At 36.8% G+C, this 22269-nt stretch overlaps 1 protein-coding gene across 3 annotated transcripts in view; it reads right to left on the minus strand.

The window, feature by feature from the left end:
* Positions 1-20804, minus strand: part of DppIII (dipeptidyl peptidase 3) — a 364629-nt gene extending 343825 nt beyond the window's left edge. For 2 of the 3 annotated variants that reach the window (XM_090398644.1, XM_090398641.1), the window contains exons 1-2: positions 20677-20804; positions 12368-12549 (exon numbers count right to left, since the gene is read on the minus strand). In XM_090398644.1, coding sequence (XP_090254770.1) covers positions 12368-12514 — 147 coding nt within the window. In that variant the 5' untranslated portion in view covers positions 12515-12549; positions 20677-20804. Of the gene's footprint in view, positions 1-12367; positions 12550-19544; positions 19638-20676 lie in introns of those variants that run through there. The other variant, XM_090398643.1, reaches the window with a different exon arrangement.
* Between the last annotated feature and the right edge of the window lie 1465 nt (positions 20805-22269).

Genomic DNA, 22269 nt, shown 5'->3' on the forward strand with positions numbered 1-22269 from the left:
TCTGTTCACGCCTCTAATCTTTCTCAGGACTCTCATATCTGCGGTCTCTAGTCTTTGGTCAAGTGTTTTACTTCTGACCCAGCTCTCAGATCCATAAGTTAAAATTGGTTTGAACACAGTCTTGTATACAGCTAATTTAGTGTTCCGACTAATTTCTCTCTTATTCCATATGAATTTATTCAATTGACTTCCCACCATACCAGCTTTGCTGATTCTGTTGTCTATTTCTATATTTAGTTTACCATCTTCAGTAAAAATTGTGCCTAAGTAGCTGAAATGTTTTACTTGTTCCACAGGTTCTCCATTCACAACACAGTTGACATTTTCAATGATTCTGCCTATTTTCATTGTCTTTGTCTTTTTATTGCTGACCTTCATACCATATCTATTACAACAGCTATTCAATTTAGTCAGAGAATCTTGCAGACTTGTAGCAGATTTATTTATAAGTATAACATCATCCGCATAAAGCAAAGAGCTGACATTAACATCTCCAATTTTGATATCAGGTTTAATACCACATTCCTTCATAATGTGATCCATATAGATAATGAATAACAGAGGGGATAATGAACATCCTTGTCTCACACCATATTTAACATTAAACCATCTTCCTGTACTTCCTTCAATTCTAACTGCTGACTCACAACTCAAATAAAGACTAAGTATTGCTTGATATAATGCCCTATTGACACCATATAACTGCAGCGTATTGAATAGCTTCTCTCTTGGCACCTTGTCATATGCCTTTTCCAAATCGACAAAACTTAAATACAGATCTTTGTTATATTCCCATGCTTTCTCGACTATTTGTCGTAAAGTGAAGATCTGATCCTGACAGCCTCTATTTGGCCTGAATCCAGCTTGTTCTTCACCAAGCTTTTCTTCCACAATTCTTCTCAACCGTTTCTCAAGTATACTTGCATAGATCTTGCCAGGAACACTCAGTAGGGAAATACCTCTGTAATTCTCACATTCAGTTTTATTTCCCTTTTTATATATGGGTACTATGAGAGCTCTACTCCAATCATCGGGAATTCGTCCCTCTGTCCAGGCTTTCTGAACTATGCAGTGCAGCCACTGTAAGACTCTTATACCACCATACTTCAGCATTTCTGGTCGAATATCATCTACTCCTGCTGCCTTTCTACATTTCAAGCCTTTGATGGCTTTTTCTACTTCAAGTATGGATATGTATTCCTGACTGCATGCCTGGTCAGTGTTTTTTATCACTGTGCTGTCATCACTGCTTGTTTCATTTAGCAGTTTTTCAAAGTAATTACTCCATACTTCAAGGATATCTTTTTCTCCTGTTTTCATTTCACCTTTATCATCTCTAATTCCTTTTACAGCACTCTTTCCTCCATTCCTAAGCTTCTTCAACAACCTCCAGAATATTTTGCCACCTTCTTGATATTTATTTTCTATATTCTTGCCAAAGTCCTCCCATGACTTTTGTTTAGCTAGTTTTACACACTGTTTAGCTTTCTTACATTTGTCTCTGTATTCTGTAAGAGTAAAAGCTGACTTATTTGCCAGGAACTTTTGATATGCTTTCTTCTTTTCTTTCACTGCCTCTTTAACTTCCTGTGTCCACCAGGGTGTTCTGATTTTTTTATCTTTGCACACAACCTCACCACATGCCTCTCTGGCAGAATCAATCAATGTTTCCTTCAGAGTTTGCCACTGAATCTCCAAGGTTTGATTCCTGTTCTCAAACTCTTTCATTTTCTTTTCAATAATATTTCTGTATTTTAGTCTACAGTTCACATCTGAGAGCTGCTCAACTTTTATTCGCTTTAAAACTTTCTTACATGTTATTCTTTTCAATATGAAATTCAATTTTATCCTGCTCAAGACTAAATAGTGATCACTTCCAATTTCAAATCCTCTGTACACTCTGGTGTCCTGCACCAGGGAGAAAACATCACTATCAACAATAACATAGTCAATGAGACTTTTCTTATTCCTGGCCTCTTCTCTCCATGTGAATTTGTGCACATTTTTATGTTGGAACATGGTGTTAGTAATAACCAGTCCATGTCCTGAGCAGAAATCCAACAGATATTTGCCATTATTATTAGCTTTGCTCTTTTCTCCAAATTTTCCCAAAATATTTTTGTATGTCTCACAATCATTTCCTACTCTACTATTTAGATCCCCAACAAGGACCAACTTTTCCTTTTTCATTGTGTCAGTCGCTTTCTCTAAAGCCTCAAAAAATTCCTCCACTTCTACCTTAGTAGAACCTTCTGTGGGACCATAGGCACAAATAAGTCTCATTGTCCAGTTCCCCATTCTCATATTTGCCCACATTACTCTACTTGAGACTGACTGCCATTCAAGAAGATTAGCCTCGTATTTTGTGTTGAATACTATGGCTACTCCTTCTTTTCCTTGATTGTTATTGCCTGAATATAACATTTTGTATTTATTGCTCAGAAAGATATCACCAGTTTTGGTCTTTTTTGTTTCAGTCACCCCTATTATGTCGATCTGGTACTTATCTAATTCCTCAGCTAGCTCCATTTCTTTGCCATTCAGGCTTCTTACGTTGATAGTACCGATCTTTAACTCTGGTGATGTTGAGTTGGGGTTTGTTTTCAGATTTGTTCCAGTAGCTGACTTTTCGCTGTTCGCCCTGGTTCCCTGGCGAAAACAACGGGGGCCTTGTTTAACCGGGCAACGCCCCAGCCGGCATGAAATTTTGTCATGTTGTACCATCATTTTTTATTTTGGTTTAACCAATAAGAATACAATTTGGTCGGCTAAATCCCAAATTGCCAGCCCATCCTCGTTCGTTCAGTATCAAATTAGATACCCAACAGGGTGCACCACGAGAAGGTGAGGATTGGACATTAGGTCAGAAGCCCTGGTCGGTTCTCCGCATTCCTTTAAAGGCTATGTGGAGGTCTCCTCTCAGTTATACAGCTTTGACCCTTAAGCACCCCTCATATATATATATATATATATATATATATATATGCTAAGAATAAAAAATTCCCCGAGAAGATGAAAGGAAAATTTTCTAATCCTTTTTTCAACCGGTTCCCGAGTTAGTTGATCTCTGGCATGTGCAAGAGGGTTTTTTCCCTCCCAGGGTGGCATTTGTTGAGCCTTCACTGTGTGCTGCTTAATTAGTGATAGGTTTGGGCCAGCTATCTCTAACTGGCTACCAGTGGAAATTGAACTGCCCACTCAGTCTCCAAAAAGTTAGATAGGGCTAAAATGACCTCGTCTACTCCCTATATGAAAATAAAAAGGAGTTAGCTGATTTGATTTGAAAACCTCCCAAACTTTTGAAATCAGGAGGCAATCATTCCATTTTGTTTCTCTCACTGGGCAGCCTATTGCCCAAAATTTGCTAAATTACAATCACAAAGAATCCAATAGAGAGCCTGTGTAGGTCAGTGGATGTGGCGTTTGCATACCACGGCGCTTGGCCGTACGAAGGAAGACTTGGTTTCTAGTCGGCGACTAGAGGAAATTTTTCTAAGCCTTTTTTCGACCGGTTCCTGAGTTAGTCAATCTCTAGCACGGGCAAGCGGGTTTTTCCTCCCGTAAACTCAAGAAAATCGACTGTAGAACCCACATTATTTCAGACATTAAATATATTGTGTAAGGGTTAGGGACCACGAGATGGCGGCACATTTGAGCCGTCTCTCTTCACTGTGGACCGCTTAATTAGTGATAGCCTTGGGCCATCTATCTCTGATTGGTACCAGTGGAGATTGAACTGCCTACTTAGTCTCCAAAAAGTTAGATAGGGCTAAATGGCCTCGCCTACTCCCCGTATACGGGAATAAAAAGGTGTTAGCTGAATTTTTTTTAGAAAAATCCAATAAACATAGGACAGAAGTTTCCTTTTGTGACAGTAAAAAATTAGAAAATAATTTTGTTGACAGGAAAATATGTTGATATCAGGTAAAACTTCAACATTCTCTGTCAACAGCTTCTGAGATGCCCAAAATGAATGAAATTGTAGCTCTGCATTGTGGTAACTTTGGGCGCAGGAATGAAAGAATGCAAATTCCACTGAATATGTCATGTTGCAGCCACTGAATTCCATTAAGGATGTAAGTAAAAAAAGCTTTTTGCAGCAAAGATCAAGACAAGGAATAAGTGTGTTTCGTTAACCAAATTTTGACAACACTGATTGTCTGAGAGGAATAACAAGTAGGACTTTTATGTATATATCTCCTGGTGAAAGAAGGGTTATGATAAATGCTAGTAAAGCAAACCAAAAGCAGTATGGGTAAGCAAGAATATCTGAGGATGGTAACCTCCCAGACCTCTCCTTTTATAATCTGAATGAATTTGCATGAAGATTGTTGGTTTGTTATAAGGAGATGGTTAGTTTATTTTTAGAATGAGACATGATAACATATTATTTACATAGCATAGTCAGGAGATTTAAGAATGAATGGTGGTAAACAAAGTATCCCCATATGATTTAAATAGTAATGAGTCAATCTTATAGCATAACTATGATAGCATAAAAAATTCACTATTTTCACATATCAGGAGCAAAAGGTTAGCTTTGACACTGCATCTCTCTCTCTGTAAAGAGAGAGATGTCAAAGATAACAGATCATCAGAGAACTAAATACCTTTGTTCTCTTATAAGAATTGTGTCGAGTACTTGATAAATGAAATAATTGATCACTATTTAAGTATTAGCAGTATAGAACTAAATATTACACTGATAAAAATATGCATAAATAAATTTTTAAAAAAACTGAAGTTCAAGCAGTAGTAAATGAACTATACTCCAAATATACACAAATATTACTCAAGCAAAAAAAAAAAAAAAAAAAATGTAAGTGTTTAAAAACAAGAACCAAACCATCGAGCATCAGTGGCAAACTGAAAAAAACATTGATTCAAGTGGCAGGGAGCATGTGCTGAAGATGTTCAGAAGGAAAAAACATAACTTTGTGGTGGAATTGAAGATTAAAAAGGCAATCCTGAAAAAGAAGAGAATGTATTGGAAGTTCCTAGCAAGGCTGGTGGTAAGGCTTATACTCTGGCTATTTGTAACTAGTTTTTTTTTTTTTTTTATGAAATTACAATGCAAACTAATATTAACTACAATAAATTTAATTAATATTTCCAAAATTTTGGCTAAGTGAAATTGCCATCATCAGGGAACAACACAATACAATATATGCATGCAGGCACTCCACTGAGTAATGAAGCTGAAGCATCGTAACTGAAAGTAAGCCTGAATTCCTAAATAGTACCTTTAGTGGGCTAAAATGAATGTCCTTAGCTGAAGTATACAGGATGAAAGCTCCCCAAATTTGTTGAGATGTGTGTGGTTTCTTAAGGCAGAAGCAGATTCCTTTTGCATTTATTTCTGATGTAATGGAGAGTAGAGTTGCCTTCTTCCAGCTCATTCTGTAGTTGGTATCCAAAGCATGGTCAACAATCTTGAGTGACTGTAGTGGTAAAAACAGATACAGTATTTATGTTCAGTAATTCTGATGGTGGCTGTCCTGCCTGTTTGGACACAGCAGGATAGTTTACAACTACAAGTGACCAGGTAAAACACCTGGCAAGTCTAAAGACTATGAAGCAGATAAGGGTTGCCAATTATTTACTTGGTCTGTAAGTGGTTGTACAGTTGTATTTTTTTTTTTTTTTTTAGGATTTTAGTTAGTTTTTTAGATGTGCCTTGGATATACGGAATCGTGATAGCTTTGTGTAGTCTCTGTTCTAAAGTGAGGGTTGGTGGTTTTAATATTTTTGGATATGGTGGAAATAGTAGCCATTAGCAAAGAAGGTTTTGTGAATGTGGTGAAGTTCAGTGGAGGGGGAATTGTTATCTGAATGAATTCTTTTATTCCCTACTATACAGAATTTTAATAATCCCACACTGTTGGGAGGTGATGGTTGGTGAATGTATCTACCAGTGTGTGTAGGAGGCTTTCTGTAAACAGAGAATGCCAGGTATCCATCAGGCTGGTGTGCAATTAAAGTGTCCAGGAAGGGGGGACTGTTGTTATTTCCTTTTCAAAGGTGAACTAGATCCTGAAATGTTGAGAGCATCCAGGCATGTGGCCAAATGGAGAAGTGTAGACAAACAGTGGGTCTATGTGGAGCAGAGTTTGAGGCTTTTTCTTCAAAAGTCTCAATGAAGTAATTAGCCAGAGGAAGGAAGCAGAGAGCCCATGGGTATCCACCTTCTATATGTCTGTATCATTTCATTTTCCTTGCCAAACAAAAGTACTTGAATTCATGATGAAATTAAACAGGGCTGAAATATTGGGATAGCTTGAATAAGCTCTAGTGTCTTTAAGACACTAGTGGTATCGAAAGTAGACATAAAAACTGACTATAATGTCAGTGTTGGAGTGCGAGACTTTCTAAACTGGCTTTAAAATGAGCTGAGTTTTTGTGTATGAAGATGCTGCTAGCATACTGGAAAAGTTAAATGTCTGTCCAATTTGCTTTGCATGTGGATAAATCAATGACATCTACAATTCGGTGTAATAATGGCACATTTGGGGGGGGGGTTAGTTTAGAGGCCAGGAAACGACCTTAAGAAGTCGGCGAAGTGATCTGATCTAATCTGTGTAATGGTAGTATCAGTCTAAGGGAAAGTAAGTTGAGTGGTCTTTAAGTAAAGAGGCAAGTTTTAATGTGGAATTATGGTGGTTCAGAACCACTGTAGTATCTCCCTTATCAGATTTACTATTATTACAGTATTAGTATTCAATTATTCTTCTTCATTTCCTGTAGTGCTTCATATTCCTTGCAGGAGAAGTTACTTTTTAGTAGTTATTGTTAAATAATGTGGATAGGAAGGCTAAAAATCCCAAGTTCAAGCTGAATCTAATTTTTTCTGTACCATTTTTTGTAGGTACAAAAGGGAGTGAACTAATTGCTTCCACATTAATGGCAAAGGAAATTTATTACAGTGTTTAATTGATATTGTTGAGGCTTAAGCAAATTTTTTTTAGAAGATTAGCAAACTTCACCACTTAGCCCATATAAATAATTGGCATCCCTTATATGCTATAGTAGACACCATCCACAGTTCCTAGATCTTCCAGGTGTTATCACATAGCAACTTCGGAAATTATTTTCATGCATCAGCAATAGCAAATATAATGGTCAAGTTCTTAGCATAAACATTACCGGTGCTTTGACCTTTGCTTCTGTACTAATGGCTTTTTAGTGTTCTTAATCTTCTTGGTGTTGCATCTTAGTATCTTTTTCATTTATTTCTTCAAAATGAAAACTATGTATGTTGTTTTCTGGAATACGAGTGCCCTTCAGTGGTTGTTTTTGAAGTTAGTTCTTGTCGTTATATTATGTACGTTAGTTACCGAGAAGACAGGGTCGGAATCAGATGTGTAACGGTGGAAGACAAGACGAAGATAACAAACTTTCATTATTTTGTTTTATTTATATTTAGTATACTTAAATGTGCCTTAGATGATAGAAATATAAGATCTGATAATGATAATATTGGAGTCTTGACAAGTAACAGACTGATTTGGAGGAAAATTGTAGATAGGAAGTTAGTAATGATGTAAATTTTTCATTTAGTACTATCATATCCTGTACACCCCCTTGAGGGTATATGTCAGGAATTTGATGATGATGAAATGTTTTGTTTGTAATTGTTTGTACTTTTATAGTTATACTCCCTTATACTTATTCAGCGTTTAGTTGTGACACTAATTAGCGATACTATTGTGAATAATGGAGGCAGTGGCAGTTGAAATTGCAAATGGCGTATCACCAAGCACTCCGCCATTTGATGACTCCATTTTGCATGATATCATATGGGATTTTGTAGCATGTGGGACTTGCGGAATATATGCATCCCGGCAGCTGTATATGTGGCAGGTGAGAGAAGGGAAGAATACGTATATGCGCAAAATGCAAGCAATAGGAGGAACTTAGTGAGTTAGAGATGACCATAACTGACCTCGTTGAGTCAGAGATGGGAGATTCTCCACGTAGAGAGATGAGTGGTATGATAGAGGGCGAGAGAAATATGAATAAAATAATGGGAGTGGAGAGTATGAAAAGGTTGAATGATAGTGAAGTTTTTGTTCATGGTCTCAACTGGGAGGATGAATGGCAAAGAAGAGTGGCTGACTTGCACAGAGAGATAGATGAGCTGAAACAGAAGGTGGAATGTCTAGGGAATGAGATGAGAAGTGCAAAAGATGAGATTTGTCTCATCTGATTAGTCTTACTCTGATTCGCAAAGAGAATTAGAGTAAGAGTGAGAGAGAGTTATGGGAATGATAAAAGAGGAGAGAATAGGAACAGTAGAAGAGGCAGAATGAGAGAGAGTTATATTAATGGTAAAAGAGGAGAGAACAGGAACAGTAGAAGAGAAGGAATGAGAGAGAGTTATGTGAATGATAGAAGAGGAGAGAATAGGAACAGTAGAAGAGTGGGAATGAGAGAGAATTATAAGAATGTTAGAAGAGGAGAGAATATGAACAGTAGAAGAGGAGAGAATATGAACAGTAGAAGAGAGGGAATGAGAGAGAGTTATGTGAATGATAGAAGAGAAGAGGAACAGTAGAAGAGAGGAAATGAGAAGGCATTTCAGGGGAGCACATTAACCAAGGATAGAGTGATGTCAGGAAGGCAGGTAAGTAGGGGAGCACAGAGAGAAGTGTTAGAGGAGAGAGAATGAGGGATGCATGTGAGCAATCGAGGAACAGGGTGGTAAGAGGTCTAATGTATGAGGACTCAATGATCCGTGGTGTTTAAGATAGGATGCGTGAGGAGCGTTTGCCTGGAGGAACGATAGAAAGTGTGGCTATGGCAATTAAGAGGGGTGAAAGGGTGGATGAGATGATTGTGATGGTAATGTAAATTGTGATGATGTGATGGAGTGAGAGGTAATGTAAATTGGGCAGTGAGAGATATGAGATTCTTGCTTGAGGTTGTACGAAAGAAGACGCAGAGAGGAGTGACGCAGTGACGAGTTGAGCAAAAGAACAGTAATATTGAATAACATAATAGCTAGAATGTGTCAGAAGAGAGGATTGGAATATGTGGATGCTTGGTGGCCGTTTGAGGATAGAGAGGAATTGTATGTGAGAGACCATTTGCATTTGAATGAGGAAGGACGTAGGCATCTGGAGAGATTGCTGTTCTGAACGAGTCGATGTATTCCAGGGTGGATGGTAGCAGGGGTGGCCTCTTGTGGGAATGGGTACTTGGGAGAAGAGGGACGACATCAGGTAACGCTGGGTATAGAAACAATGGCATTTTTATGCTTTATACTAATGCCAGGAGTATCCGGAATAAAGGAGAGGAATTGGTGGCGCTGATAGCATCAGCATGGCCAAAGATTATTGGGATCACTGAGACGTGGTTGACAGAAGAGGATATAATAACACGAATAGAAGTAGCAGGGTACAGCATTTTTCGGCAGGATAGGAGGGGAAAGCGTGGTGGTGGAGTACTGCTTATGATGAGTGACGACTTATGTCCTCTAAGAGTGGAGGCTTTGGAAAGCAGTGACACTAATGATTTTGAAAGCATATGGTGTGAGGTAGAGGTGGGCAAGACAGGATATTTAGTGGGGTGTTGCTATAGACCAAGGAGCACAGAGGGTGGAGTCCAGGAGATGTTTAGACAGTTGAGCTTGGCAAGTGCAAGAAAAATGATTGTTATGGGAGATTTTAACTACAGCAGTATAAATTGGGAGAGGAAGATGCATGTAGCAATAATGGAATGGAATTTCTAGAATTCTTGAGGGATAAATGTCTTAGGCAACATGTAATAGAAGGAACAAGAGATTCAAGAGTTTTGGATTTGGCCATAGCATCAGAAAAGTTGATTATAGCTTAGCTAAGATGACATCTCTCTCTCTCCCACCATTTGGAGAGAGTGACCATATGGTTTTGAGTTGGAAGATGAATAGACATGCAGGAGTATCAAAGAGATGGAATATATGTGGAATTATAAGGCAGGTGATTATAATAGTCTTAGACGTCAACTTGGGGAAGTTTCATAGAGGGAGGAATTGGAAAGATAGGATATCATTAGTGTTTGGGAAATTGTGAAGTAATAATAGTTAGCAGCAATAGTAAGCTGTATTCCACGAGTGAAGAAGAGGACACAATCTGGAGTTAAGTGGAGGACAAACAATATTAAACAGGAACTGCATGCGAAAAAGAGGCTATGAAAGAGATATAAGGAGACAGGTGAAGAGAAGATGCATGAAGAATATAAGCCACAGGCCAGGAGAGTGACTAGTATGGTAAGGAAGGCAAAACTGGAATACGAGAAGAGATTGATCCTAAGATCCAAAGAAAATCCTAGGGAATTTTTTAGCTATGTGGCCAGTAGGAGGAGAAATGACTTTGGAAGAATAACATTGTGGGATAAAAATGGGAATAGAGTGACTGATGCAGAGGACATAGTGGAATTGTTCAATGAACACCTTACTGGAGTATTTCATCCTGGAGGAGTATATTTTAATACTAGAGAGATAGGGCAGGTTCGAGGTGCAGGAGGAGAATGTGTTCCAAAGACTGAGTACTCTGGATGTCAGTATTTCACCACGAGTTTTGAGAGAATGTGCTAAAGAACTGAGAGCTCTTTGACCTGGCTTTTCAATTAAAGTCTGGCAATGGGAAAGGTGCCCAGGGAATGGAAGGAAGGTAAGATCTTGGAGAAATTGTATACAGCATTGGGCAGATGAGGGTAATGTTATCTGTGAGAATCAAAATGGATTTGTGAAGGAGTGCTCTTGTTTTAGTAATATGCTAGCCTTATATAATAAAGTTACAAGAGCAGTAGATGAGGGAAAGGTATATACTGCCATTTTCTTGAACTTAGCGAAGGCATTTGACAGGGTGCCACTAAGCTGATATTTAAGTTGTAGCACATGGATCTGGATGTCAAGTTGGTCAACTGAATTCAGGATTGGCTGTCCAATAGGTATCAGAGAGTTGTGTATGGTGGGGTAGTTTCAAGGAGGCAGATGGCTACGAGTGGGGTCCCACAGGGCTCAGTACTGGGACCTAAATTGTTTAACCTTTATATCAATGACGCTGTCAGTGGATTGCAGGGGGATATTCAGTTGTTTGCGGATGTTGCGAAGCTGGGAAGGGTTATTAGTAATAGTGCAGATGTGGTAGCCCTGCAAGAGGATTTGAATAAGCTAGACAGATGGCCAAATGAATGGGGATGTCGGTTTAATGCAGCAAAATTTAAGGTCTTGAGGTTTGGGACACATCAGTGGGACGCTGCATACTCTATTGGAGGAGCTACACTGGAGGAAGTAGAGTACACAAGTGATCTGGGGCTGATGATTGATAGAAATCTGAAATTTAAGGGACATATTGTGAAGGTGGTGAAGGTAACACAGAGGATTGCTGGAATATGATAAGGACACTGACATGCAAAGATAAGAGTTATCATTCCATTGTATAAGACTCTGATCAGACCATACTTAGACTATTGTTCTCAGATTTGGTCCCCAGAATTTGAAGGGGATAAATTAACTGTGGAAAGGGTACAAAGGCAGATAACAAGATGATTTCAAGACTGTACAATGTTATGAGGATCAGCTGAGGGAATGTGGACTGCAGAGTTTGGTGAATAGAAGAAGGAGAGGTGATATGATTGAGACTTTTAAACTGTTGAGAGGTGGTTACAGGGTTGACACCAGGGAGTTCTCTTGCTTGGTTGAACAGCAGGAAGGTGTGATGACAAGGGGCCATCCCTGGAAGTTACGAAAGGAAACTGTGGGTGAGGAGTTGTTTCTTTGCATGGAGGGTGGTTGAACCATGGATGCATTGCCTGATAGAGTGGTGAGAGCGAGAACAGTCAATGAGTTTAAGGAGTGGTATGATAGACGTGTTTCCTAGGAGAGACCTCCCATGATGAGTCTTGATAGACTTTGTGTTTCTTAGGAAAGACCTCCAGCGATGAGTCTTTTGACTCCATGGAGGTCTGAATAATAATAATAAGCATGTATGTACTTCCTGCTAGCCACATATTATAAATATTATCAAGCTGCTATACATGCAAATAATCACTTATAGTCTTATATATAATAAGATTTTAAATCACTCTAGATCTTCAAAATCCTGAATTTTCTTGAAGGATTCAGGAAACAGTATTCCTAAATCATTTTAATTAGTTTCAAATTTTCATTTTTTTTTAATTTCTTAAGGTTAACTAAAAAACTAATTTTGATATTCTATATCATGTGTAATCATTAATTCCATAATCAGAATATTTAACACAGCACATTTAAAAACAAATGTGCTTTGAGGAAAGGGTGAATGAATTTCTTGAAAGAGTAATTCAAGATACTAGAAAGCAGTGATAAATAATATTCCATTATATAGTATAAATTTTATATATTTACCTGAAAAAGTACAATTAATCCTCCAAACCAGCATGCTCTAGAAATATAATGTGAATATAACTTTTCCTGATCAGTCAAAGCATTAAATGCCTTCTCACAGTCCAACAATACAATTGGCTGATCATTTGGAAAAATGAAATCTGACATTATTTATTTGGTGCCCAAGAACCACATCCAAGGAGCTGAAAATACACACAGACATTATATAATACATATATAAAAAGTGAACTAAAGTACCATAACTTTATATACAGGATGATAAAATACAGAAAAATTTAATAAAGTATTTTGCAAGTGTGTTTATGACCACTAGTCAGTTGGAAGAGAGAATACTGCTTGAGACAAGATTGACATTAGGAGGAGAAAATTGTTTATATCTTAAATCACTTGGAAATCATGGTAGATCTCTCTTGGTAGTAAACATGTCAGACAAAATTAATTCACTCTTTGATCAGTTCAATGAACTGCTGTGCCTGAGGATAGCACCTTCTAATGGAAATTTCTAAAGGTTATTCAAATTCATAAAAGTGATTCATCAGAAAGTGGAGTAATATAGACCAGTGAGTCTTGCTGTTACAGAAAAAAAAAAAAAAAATAGAAAAATTGATTAGGAATAGTATGTAGGATAGGGATCACTTGTTGAGCATGTCACATCATGGGTTTATTAAGAGAGATCAATGGAATCAGGGACTCATTGTTGGAGGTATACACTTATCACATACAAAGCTTATCTAACCATGCATTAAACTGATTAATTGTTGTGAATGTCAACATTCACAACACACTGAGGAAATGCACTCCCCAACCACTCTCCATGCAAAGAACCTACTCCTCGCACCCTCCTTATACAGTATTGCTTACATTTTTAATAATGCCACATAGGAAATAGACCAAAGTGCTAATGACTCTCAAAGGACTCCAACAAAACCTCTGAGAGTAATCTACATAACCTGATGATTAAAATGTTCCAGACGGGTATTCATGATCATCTAGTGAGATAGGTAGTAAAGAAACTGGATGAAAGAACAAGAAGCAATGTTTAGAAGGAAGTGTAAAACTCGGTGTTGCTTAAAAATATCAAAGCACTTTACATCGATTTTTAGAGAGGTCAAGTCTCATGAGAACTTACAAAAATAATCTTGTTTGTTTCCATGTATTTTATGTTAAAGATTAATGTAAATAACCCTATGGGAATTGATTGTATTTACTGTTTTAACTAAAGTTTCTAGAATAACAAAGGCAATGCTTTGCCATCGAAAGTTGTGTATAATAGCTATGTATAAGAGTACAAGAAAGTTTACGATTATGTGAGAAAGTTGTTTGGGAGCTCTGCGCATGAACACCTTCAAAGCTAGTATCAAAGAGATCCGCTAGTTTCAGTGAAGTTTCCACTGTCCGACAAGACAAGAAAAAAAAGAGAAGAAGAAAGAACGAGTCGGCCTTATCAAAAAGATCAAGAAGAACTGCCGATTTCTTTGGGGTTTACAACCTTTGATGCAAGGTCCCGGGAAGGCAAAAATAAAAGGGGACTGAGCAGAACATCGTGAGGAGAGTCCAGGTCCAGTTGCCGAGAGAGAAGAGGCGAGATTCAGTTGCTGACAGAAGAGAGGCAAGATCCAGTTGCGAAGCAGGAGAGGTGAAGCGCTATTACCAATGAGAGCCAGAGGCAGTTGGCAGAGAACCAGAAGCAGTCGGACCCAGAGGACCAGATTGTACGGCGAACCCACGCTGGAGGAAAAATTGGGAGAACAGCCGAAGCCAAGTGCTGGTCGGATGTCCTAGTGCTGCAGGAAGTCAACCGAAACCAAAAGCCACAGAGTGATCTTCAAGCCTGTATGCTGAAACATATATTGTATGTTGGACCCGCTGATTTTTACGACGAACAGCCCCCTGAAACAAGATTCTCCAGATGGAAACCTAAGGCCTGAGATAAAAGAAAAACCATAGAGACTTTGATGCAGGACTTTTGGAAGGTGTCGTGACAAAGAGCCTCTGTAAGTGTATCCCATCTTTTTATGTACATTCTTTTGTAATCTAGGAGATATGTCATAGATGGACTGATAAGAAATAGTAATAAATATCTATAAGAGTCCTCTGTTTGTTGTTAACTGGAATATAAATTGTAAGATAACTTGCTATAGCTAGTAAATCTCTTTATGAGTAAATTAGTCTTGGTAATTTAATTTTTTTAAACAGAGAAGTAACAGAGTAATTACAATGTATAGTCATTTAATATTGAAAAGGGAAAGTTTGTTTCTTTATACCAAAAGTATACAAGGACAGGTAGAGAGAGAGAGAGAAATCTCCCTATTGCTTATTTAATGTACTTTGTTTCTACTGTAAATAAATGTGTTTTAATTATATGTCAATAGAGTGCCGCCTGATTGTTTATTTTTCAATGCACTGTTCCTAAAAAAAACATGAACTTAAGAGCAGGAAACCAAGTATGATAGCCGAAGTGTATAGTTAAGTGCAAATAGTCCACAACTGTTTGTGTCAAGTTTTACTGAAGGAATTTGTGTTAAAGACAGAGAGAGAGAGAGAGAGAGAAATCAACCGGCCGTATTACTGAGTTTAATGCCAATTAAAAGATTTGATAAGACCGCGCCACCAGTGGCGCAGTCTTATCAAATAAATTTTCTAGCATCCATAGGCATAAAACTCATAGTGTGAAAGGTAGATAAACTAAGTATGCAATAGTAAGATGGAATAGTGAGAATAAGAAAGGAATATATAAAAATTTAATAATAATAACGGTGGCTTATAAATAGCAAGTAATAGCCTCCATTTACAGAAGGTTTAATAAGCTAGATTGTTAGCAGCAAGAAGAGGTAACCACTGTTGTTTAATATATTCAGAAATGATTGAGGTAATATTAAGAGTAAAATGTCTCTCTTTACTGATGATGTAAACTTAGGCAGGTAGTCAAACACTTTACAGAATAATCTTAAAGACTGGAAGTGCAGACAAAGAAGTGGGGTTTAAAATGCTTGATGCTGACACAGAGAGAGAGAGATACACCAACTGCCACATGAGGGATCACGAAATCTTTAACACAACAAACTCAACAGTACAATGTATGGACAAGTGATTAAGGAGAAAGAAGTCATCCAATAACCCTCCAACTGGCCAGGAAGTATATATACGTCCAGCTAAATCTGGATATGATTCAGTACACCTGTTGCAAGAACATGGATAAGAAGTGCAATTATGCTGTTCTGTCCTTTAGAAGGTGCAATAATCCCTCATGCTATAGAGAACACTTAACCAGATTATCTCCCACAGCCGAGTCTCAGTTCTCTATAACAAGGAATGCAGTTCCTTGTTTCATGCTGGGCAACTGGACTCTTAGTTATATTAGAGACTAAAAATTTGGAAATTATTTTTTTCTCTTTTTATCATACAGTTTTAAATTCCAGGAAAAAATAGAAATCCTTGCATACTTTCTTCACTTAAATATTGCATTACCTTGGAGAACCAATGTTTAATGTTTTTTGTGCTAATTTTGTCTAATCGCTTAATCGACAGAACATTTTCTTTCTTTTCGAAGAAATTAATTCACGATAATTATTTGAAATATTTAAAAAAAAAAAAAAAACTGCTGGACGTTCTAGATGTTATCTTTGTTCAAAATCATATTTCAAAGAATAATATGCAATTCTTTAATCATATCACTGATTTTTTTTCAAAAGATCGTAATCTACTGTTCTTTGCACTTTCACCTTGTTGGTTTCCCTGTATAATTGGTCTTCACAAAATGAAATAAACGGTTATTATTTAAATTGATATGTATATATTTTCTGCTAGTTTATATATTTTGCTCCAATTTTAAAGTAAGCGATACTTTTGCTTATATTCTCTGACACAAAATATGTATATATGCATGCATCAAATGTGAAAATTCATTTTTACCATAGAATTGAACTTTAATTCGACTTTGATAGTTTTACACACACCCCCTCCACTCCCGCTGCAATCCTACCACACCTGCAAACTGTTATGAAACATAGGTACAATTTTTATTTAATTCGTTATTTTTCCATAGTAATTGTTCCACATAACGTTTAATTTTTCGACACAGAAATATATATATATATATATAATACCTTAATTATATTCCAAACAATTCCGAATAGTAGGGTAAATCATTCTCAGAGATAGTTTTATTTCTTAATTTTTGAAACATTCTATGTACCACAATCTCGCCTAATGCAACTGTTTTTCAGATATGCCTATTATAAGATGGGGTTTTTTTGTAAATAAGAATACAGTTTGCCAAAACTTTGTCTATTAAATTTTTGTAGCAGTGTGTGCCACAAATTAGAAATTTTCAAAGTAGCACGAATATATTTTTTTTATTAAAAAACAGCAAAGTTTGATAATAAAAATTTCCGCTACAGTTTGACAGATTGAACAATATTATTGCCTTATTTCTTTTCTCCTGTGGAAGAAAAATGGTTAAATGTCACTCGTATAATTATAGCAGATTTCCTATTGGCAAAAATGGTAAATAATCATTTGCACTTTCATTTCAAAACACAAAGAAAGAACATTGTAAATTCACTCAATGAAAAAGATAATACTACATATTTTTCTTCTGTTATTATCTGGTTTTTCCTTGTAATAGAAAGAAGAAATTACTATACATATTTCTTTTGTCAATGCAAGAGTGCAAAAATCTGTAAATTGATTGCATTATAGCTGATAGAGAATTCATGCCAGAAAAAATATTTATGTAAGAGTTCTAACATCAGCAGGTATAATGACATTTTCTTGTAGTTTAGATACGTGACATTATTGAAGTAGTTATACTTTTGCTATTATTTTATACTAAACTGAATGAGCATGTTCCCGAAGTGATGTGCGTTTGTAACAATTGCTTGCAGATTGAATAGGTCTATAACCCCCCCCCAACCCAAAAAATAAGACTTTAGCTTATCCTCCAGCTAAGAGGATTATTGGCGAGCATTACTAAGACGTATTTCAGAAATTGCAACGAGCAGCAGTAGAAGTAGTAATAGGATTTAAAAAAAAAAAAAATCAAAAATAACACAACTGAACTTTCTTTTGTGTGATATGCATAAACAGTTTTACAGATTGAAAATATAGCATAGTATTTCTAAATCTTAGAATAATTTCAGCAGACCGCTGAACAGCTGATTTAAGATGCAAAGTAGAAGTACAAAATTAGATGCTTCGAATATACAACAATATTATTGCTCTATTTATTTAGTCAAACCGGTAAAGTGAAATAAGAGATTTTGAATACTGTCTGAAAGCTTCCAAATTCAAAGTAGTTATGCAACTGAGTTCCAGGAGAGGAGAGGGGAGAGTTGCAGTAAAAAAAAAAATCTTAAAAATGAGCATAAATTTGGAATCATCCCATACAGATATCCTTCCTATTATATTTTCAACATATTTACAGTGGTTAAACACTGGATATTACAGTAATGTGCATCCTACCAAAAAAAAAAACTGTTGCAATTTCAAAAGTAGAAGGTGAAGAGTCTCTGATAAAATACCATTGGATATAAATTTTTGATACTAAAAAAGACACAATCAGAAACCAAGTAACGCAGTTTATAATCATTTGTTGTTCATAAAAAAAAGTTTTTTTTTTAATTCGTTCCTAAAATTGAAATGTGACGATCCATATAAAGGTACTTTGCAAAGAAAGAAAGCAAAATGTCATATTTATTTCACTAAATGTTATTTAAAAATATAAATATTTGACAAAATATTTTAAATGCAAACGAATATTTGAAACTTCGCGAAAAAAAATTTTTCAGTAAATTAAAGGAAATTTACTATTACCTTGGAAATTTAAAATCTACTCATTGCAAAAGCTGATCTTGTGTTCCTTCAACGATTGATTATTTACTTTGGCAAATGTGAAACTCATTTTTATTTTTGGAAAGAGACACAATAAATAAATTGTGCAGCAAAAAAAAACATAAAAATGATCAAATATCCTAGTACAGTAAAGGAAATTCCAAGTAACATAGTACATGTAAAGAGAAGTGACACAAAAGTCGCTCCACCACACTTAATCCACTGATGCTCAAAAATCACTATTAAGGGATTAACGGCAGATGAGGATGAAGTTTTGATCCATGAAAAATACTGCTGTGGTCTGGCTATTTCATCCACATCAGCCGGTAGGAGGGTTAACATGTTTCTTGAAAAACTGGAAGTTGTATTTGCTTGATGCACAGTAAATGTTTCAGTACTTAGATGGGGACGGGGGCAGAACAGGAGGTCATACCTTACATTGAGTAAGAGTGTGTATGAGTAGATTTTTCACTTGGAGAGTAGTGAATCAATGGAATGGATTGCCAAAATCAGTTCTGAGTGCTTTGTTAATGGATTCAAGGAGAGGTGTAACAGATATGTTTGGATCTCCCACGATGAGTCTTTGGGCTCTATGGAAGTGCCTGTGTCAAAATAATAACAAGAATCTATATTTAAGTTGGCAAATCTGTAAAGGTGAACAATAAACTGCCATGAAGAAAGATTTTCTACATTCTACTACTACATGGGCTTAATGGAACAGTCTATATTTAAGTTGTAAGTCAGCAGTCAGAACTGAAGGATGCAGAGGAAGTTAGTTTTTATTACTATCAGAGACATCTCCAGGGAGTCAAAAACTCATCATGGGAGGCCAAACATTACCCATGTCATACCTTCTCTTAAATTTTTTTTCACACCAGATATTTTTTCATTTAGCATTTTTTTCAGCACTGTAGCAGGAAAGCTGTTTCACTCACTGGTGAAGATAAACCTAGCTCACCACTTTTCTTAAATGCACACAACCTCAACTTTCACAGATACCCACTGGTCCCTTCCCACATGCCATATGATGAAAAATCTCATCATACTATTACAATCTTGCAGAAGTTTATAGGCTTCTATCATATCATACCTGTTTCCTATCCATAATCCTTACTTGAAGGATAACACTGATATAGTAGTCCAGCTAATATAAATGTTCAGCTGAACATTCCTTTTGCATACATGTTGAATATCCCATTTGTTCCTGCTGCTGAATTCTTATCCAAGTTGTTATTATAATTATTATTATGTGACACCTCCAGGGAGTCCAAAGACTCATTGAGGGAGAGTGTGCCAACAGCATCAAACGACTGATCCCCTTCCAACCGCACTCAAACTTGCTTACCTTTTAACGAGCCATTAGTAGCAGAGGCTCTACCAATCGACCAACCTTTGCTGGCAACAACCCCTAGAATCTCTTCATGCATGCAACAACCCCTAGAATCTCTTTCTCACACCTCTATCTCTTCATTCAATGTTAATCTCTTCATTGTTATGTATACCAGATTGACAGATCTTTGGGAAGTGAATACTCATTACATGAACAACTGCATCTGGTTCTCACAAAGGGTCTGCATTCAGTAAACTATTCTTTCACATTCATTCTTTTACTTATAACATATCAATAAATTATTTCAGTTACTTGTATGACCAACTGCTTTTCACACACTATCTTTCCTTTTCATACAATACTTAACTTTTTTTGGCTTGCACTTTTTGTATTTCATATAAATGCAACCCTATTCTCATGATATCCCTTCCACATCTCATACTGCACTTCCATTTCACTCAAACTCTATTTGTTCTTCGAACTGTAGGGACACATTCATGTATTGTATCATTTAACCATATTTTCAAACTTCCCCGAGTCCTGTTATATTCTTCCTGTTATAACTTATATCTTTTTCTTGAATATGTCATAATTTCCAGTTTTATGGTTCCGCATGTAACCATTCCAAATTGAAACACACACACACATATAATCTCAAATCTTTTCTTAAATGTTTCTCACACCAGGCAATGGAAATTATTACTACCTGAAGACATTCACAAACATCCCTGTCAAGTACGACAAAGGATGCTAAAAATAATAAATAAATTAAATAAATAAAAAAAAAAAAAACATATATATTCTCCTCTCCTCCCAGTGGGCCAAAGCAACTTTCCATCAATATAGTCGCAGGATTTCTTATAACCATTTCTCTTACTCCAAAGCAGTGTCATGTGATAATAATCAAGTATGGTATTTTAAACAATATCCTATCATTCAAAATAATAAATGTACTGCATGTATCTTGTACTTGAAATTTCTATCACAGAACACAAGCTCAAGAAATTATAGCTGCATTATAAATAATTAAATCTGTAAACTCCCTTGTGTCAAATATACAGAACAAAGCGAGAAACACAAAACCTTTAAACAATTCAGTATGTCGAAAAAATTAATTAATTACACTTGGTTTCCAAGTCATACTTACTTAATTAATAAACTTTGTAGCCAACTAATGACACTTACGCTGCAAACACAAATTCAAAATAGCGTTAGCAACAACACATTCTAACACTCTTCCACTAACCGGCTTTAACAACAATAAGCCACCTTCACACACGTGCAAGAAATTGAGAAGTAACGTCAGCTGAACACAGTAACCATAAATACTAGGGTTATCCTGCATTACCACATTCTACACATATGATGCATTCGTGTTTTAAGAAACACTTCGCTATTTTAATGATCTAAGAAGATATCAGAGAGAATTATAATGAATAAATATACCGGCTTCTTCATTATTAGTCAACTCCATCAGTTTTTAATTTTTTTTCATCCATATCGTGAAAGCTAACAATCTGTCAATCTCTAAACGAATGCAATTAAAAAAATCAAATATTATTCTCATCCTTTCAGGGATTTAGGCACAATGGCCTATTCCAGTCTCATTCCATCTTTCCCTTGATCGTCCCTGACTTCTTTATCCTCCAACTTGGTGGTATCGGATTATTGCTTGGGGGGGGGGGGGGTCTTGAACTGTCCATTCATTCGATATCTTCGATCCACTTCTTTTAGTATTTGCATACTTTGCCAGAGCCTCATTAGCTCAATCGGTACAGACGAAGCTCTATGGTCGGAGAGACCGGGGTTCAAAATACCGTCAGTGACGTGAGGAACCATTATGACTAAAGGTGAAATAGCCGGTCTCATACGGAAGTAGAGGGTTTTTACCCAGAAACTCGGTTTTTTCTTCGCCTCCAGAACAGGCAAACCTTCCCTGTGAACACACACATGGATTACAGCCATGAATACATCCCAGTCATCCTGAGCCCGGATAAAGTTGGGGAAAGCAAGGTGAACTGCCCTGTAAAAATCTCACCAGAAATACTTTGTGGACAATACCTACAAAGTCACCTACAGTCGAAAACGACTGAAAGGGAAAACCAGTAATACTTTGTCCAACACAATAATATGCCTGTGTAAAAGAGCCTGTGGCGTGAACTCTGACCAGAGCAGACGTGTTTTTGTGTGCTCCTTAGTGTTCGAGCGTAAGAGGATTAGTGCTGCTAAGCCTTACCAGTGCGGGCACGCTGCCCTTAACGTACCGTCTACTTTCATACAGCATGTCGTCGATCGCGGAAAAATCTTCACTTGCTAATACAAGCTCACCTATTAAGGCTACTAGCTTTCAACAACTACCGGAAGGATATGTTTCATCTGGCAATACCTCTTCAAGTACCAAGGCTACTGGATCTCTGAAGGATACATCCCCAGCCTCTACAGTAACAAATCTACATAACACAATGGAACAGGCATCAGCGACCGTCTTTCAGTCACCTGCTACCAGTACAACAAAGGATTTCAATTCAGATGTTCTCTCATCGTTGAATCTCCCAGATGAACTAGATTGGAGCAAGGCCTGCATCCTAAAGTGTGATCCTTCTGGCGCCCCATATACAGAACTGGATATCATCGAAAGTTTGAAAGGCAAGGTAAGAGGTTCCGATGTATGGCACCTTGGCTCCTTAAAGTTCAGTTATGTTTTCATAATTTCATTTAAACATGTTTCTTTGAAAGAAAA

Source organism: Typopeltis vanoorti, chromosome 10, assembly GCF_054136105.1.
Source record: "Typopeltis vanoorti isolate ZY-2024b chromosome 10, IOZ_Tvanoo_1.0, whole genome shotgun sequence".
Classification (NCBI taxonomy): domain Eukaryota; kingdom Metazoa; phylum Arthropoda; class Arachnida; order Uropygi; family Thelyphonidae; genus Typopeltis; species Typopeltis vanoorti.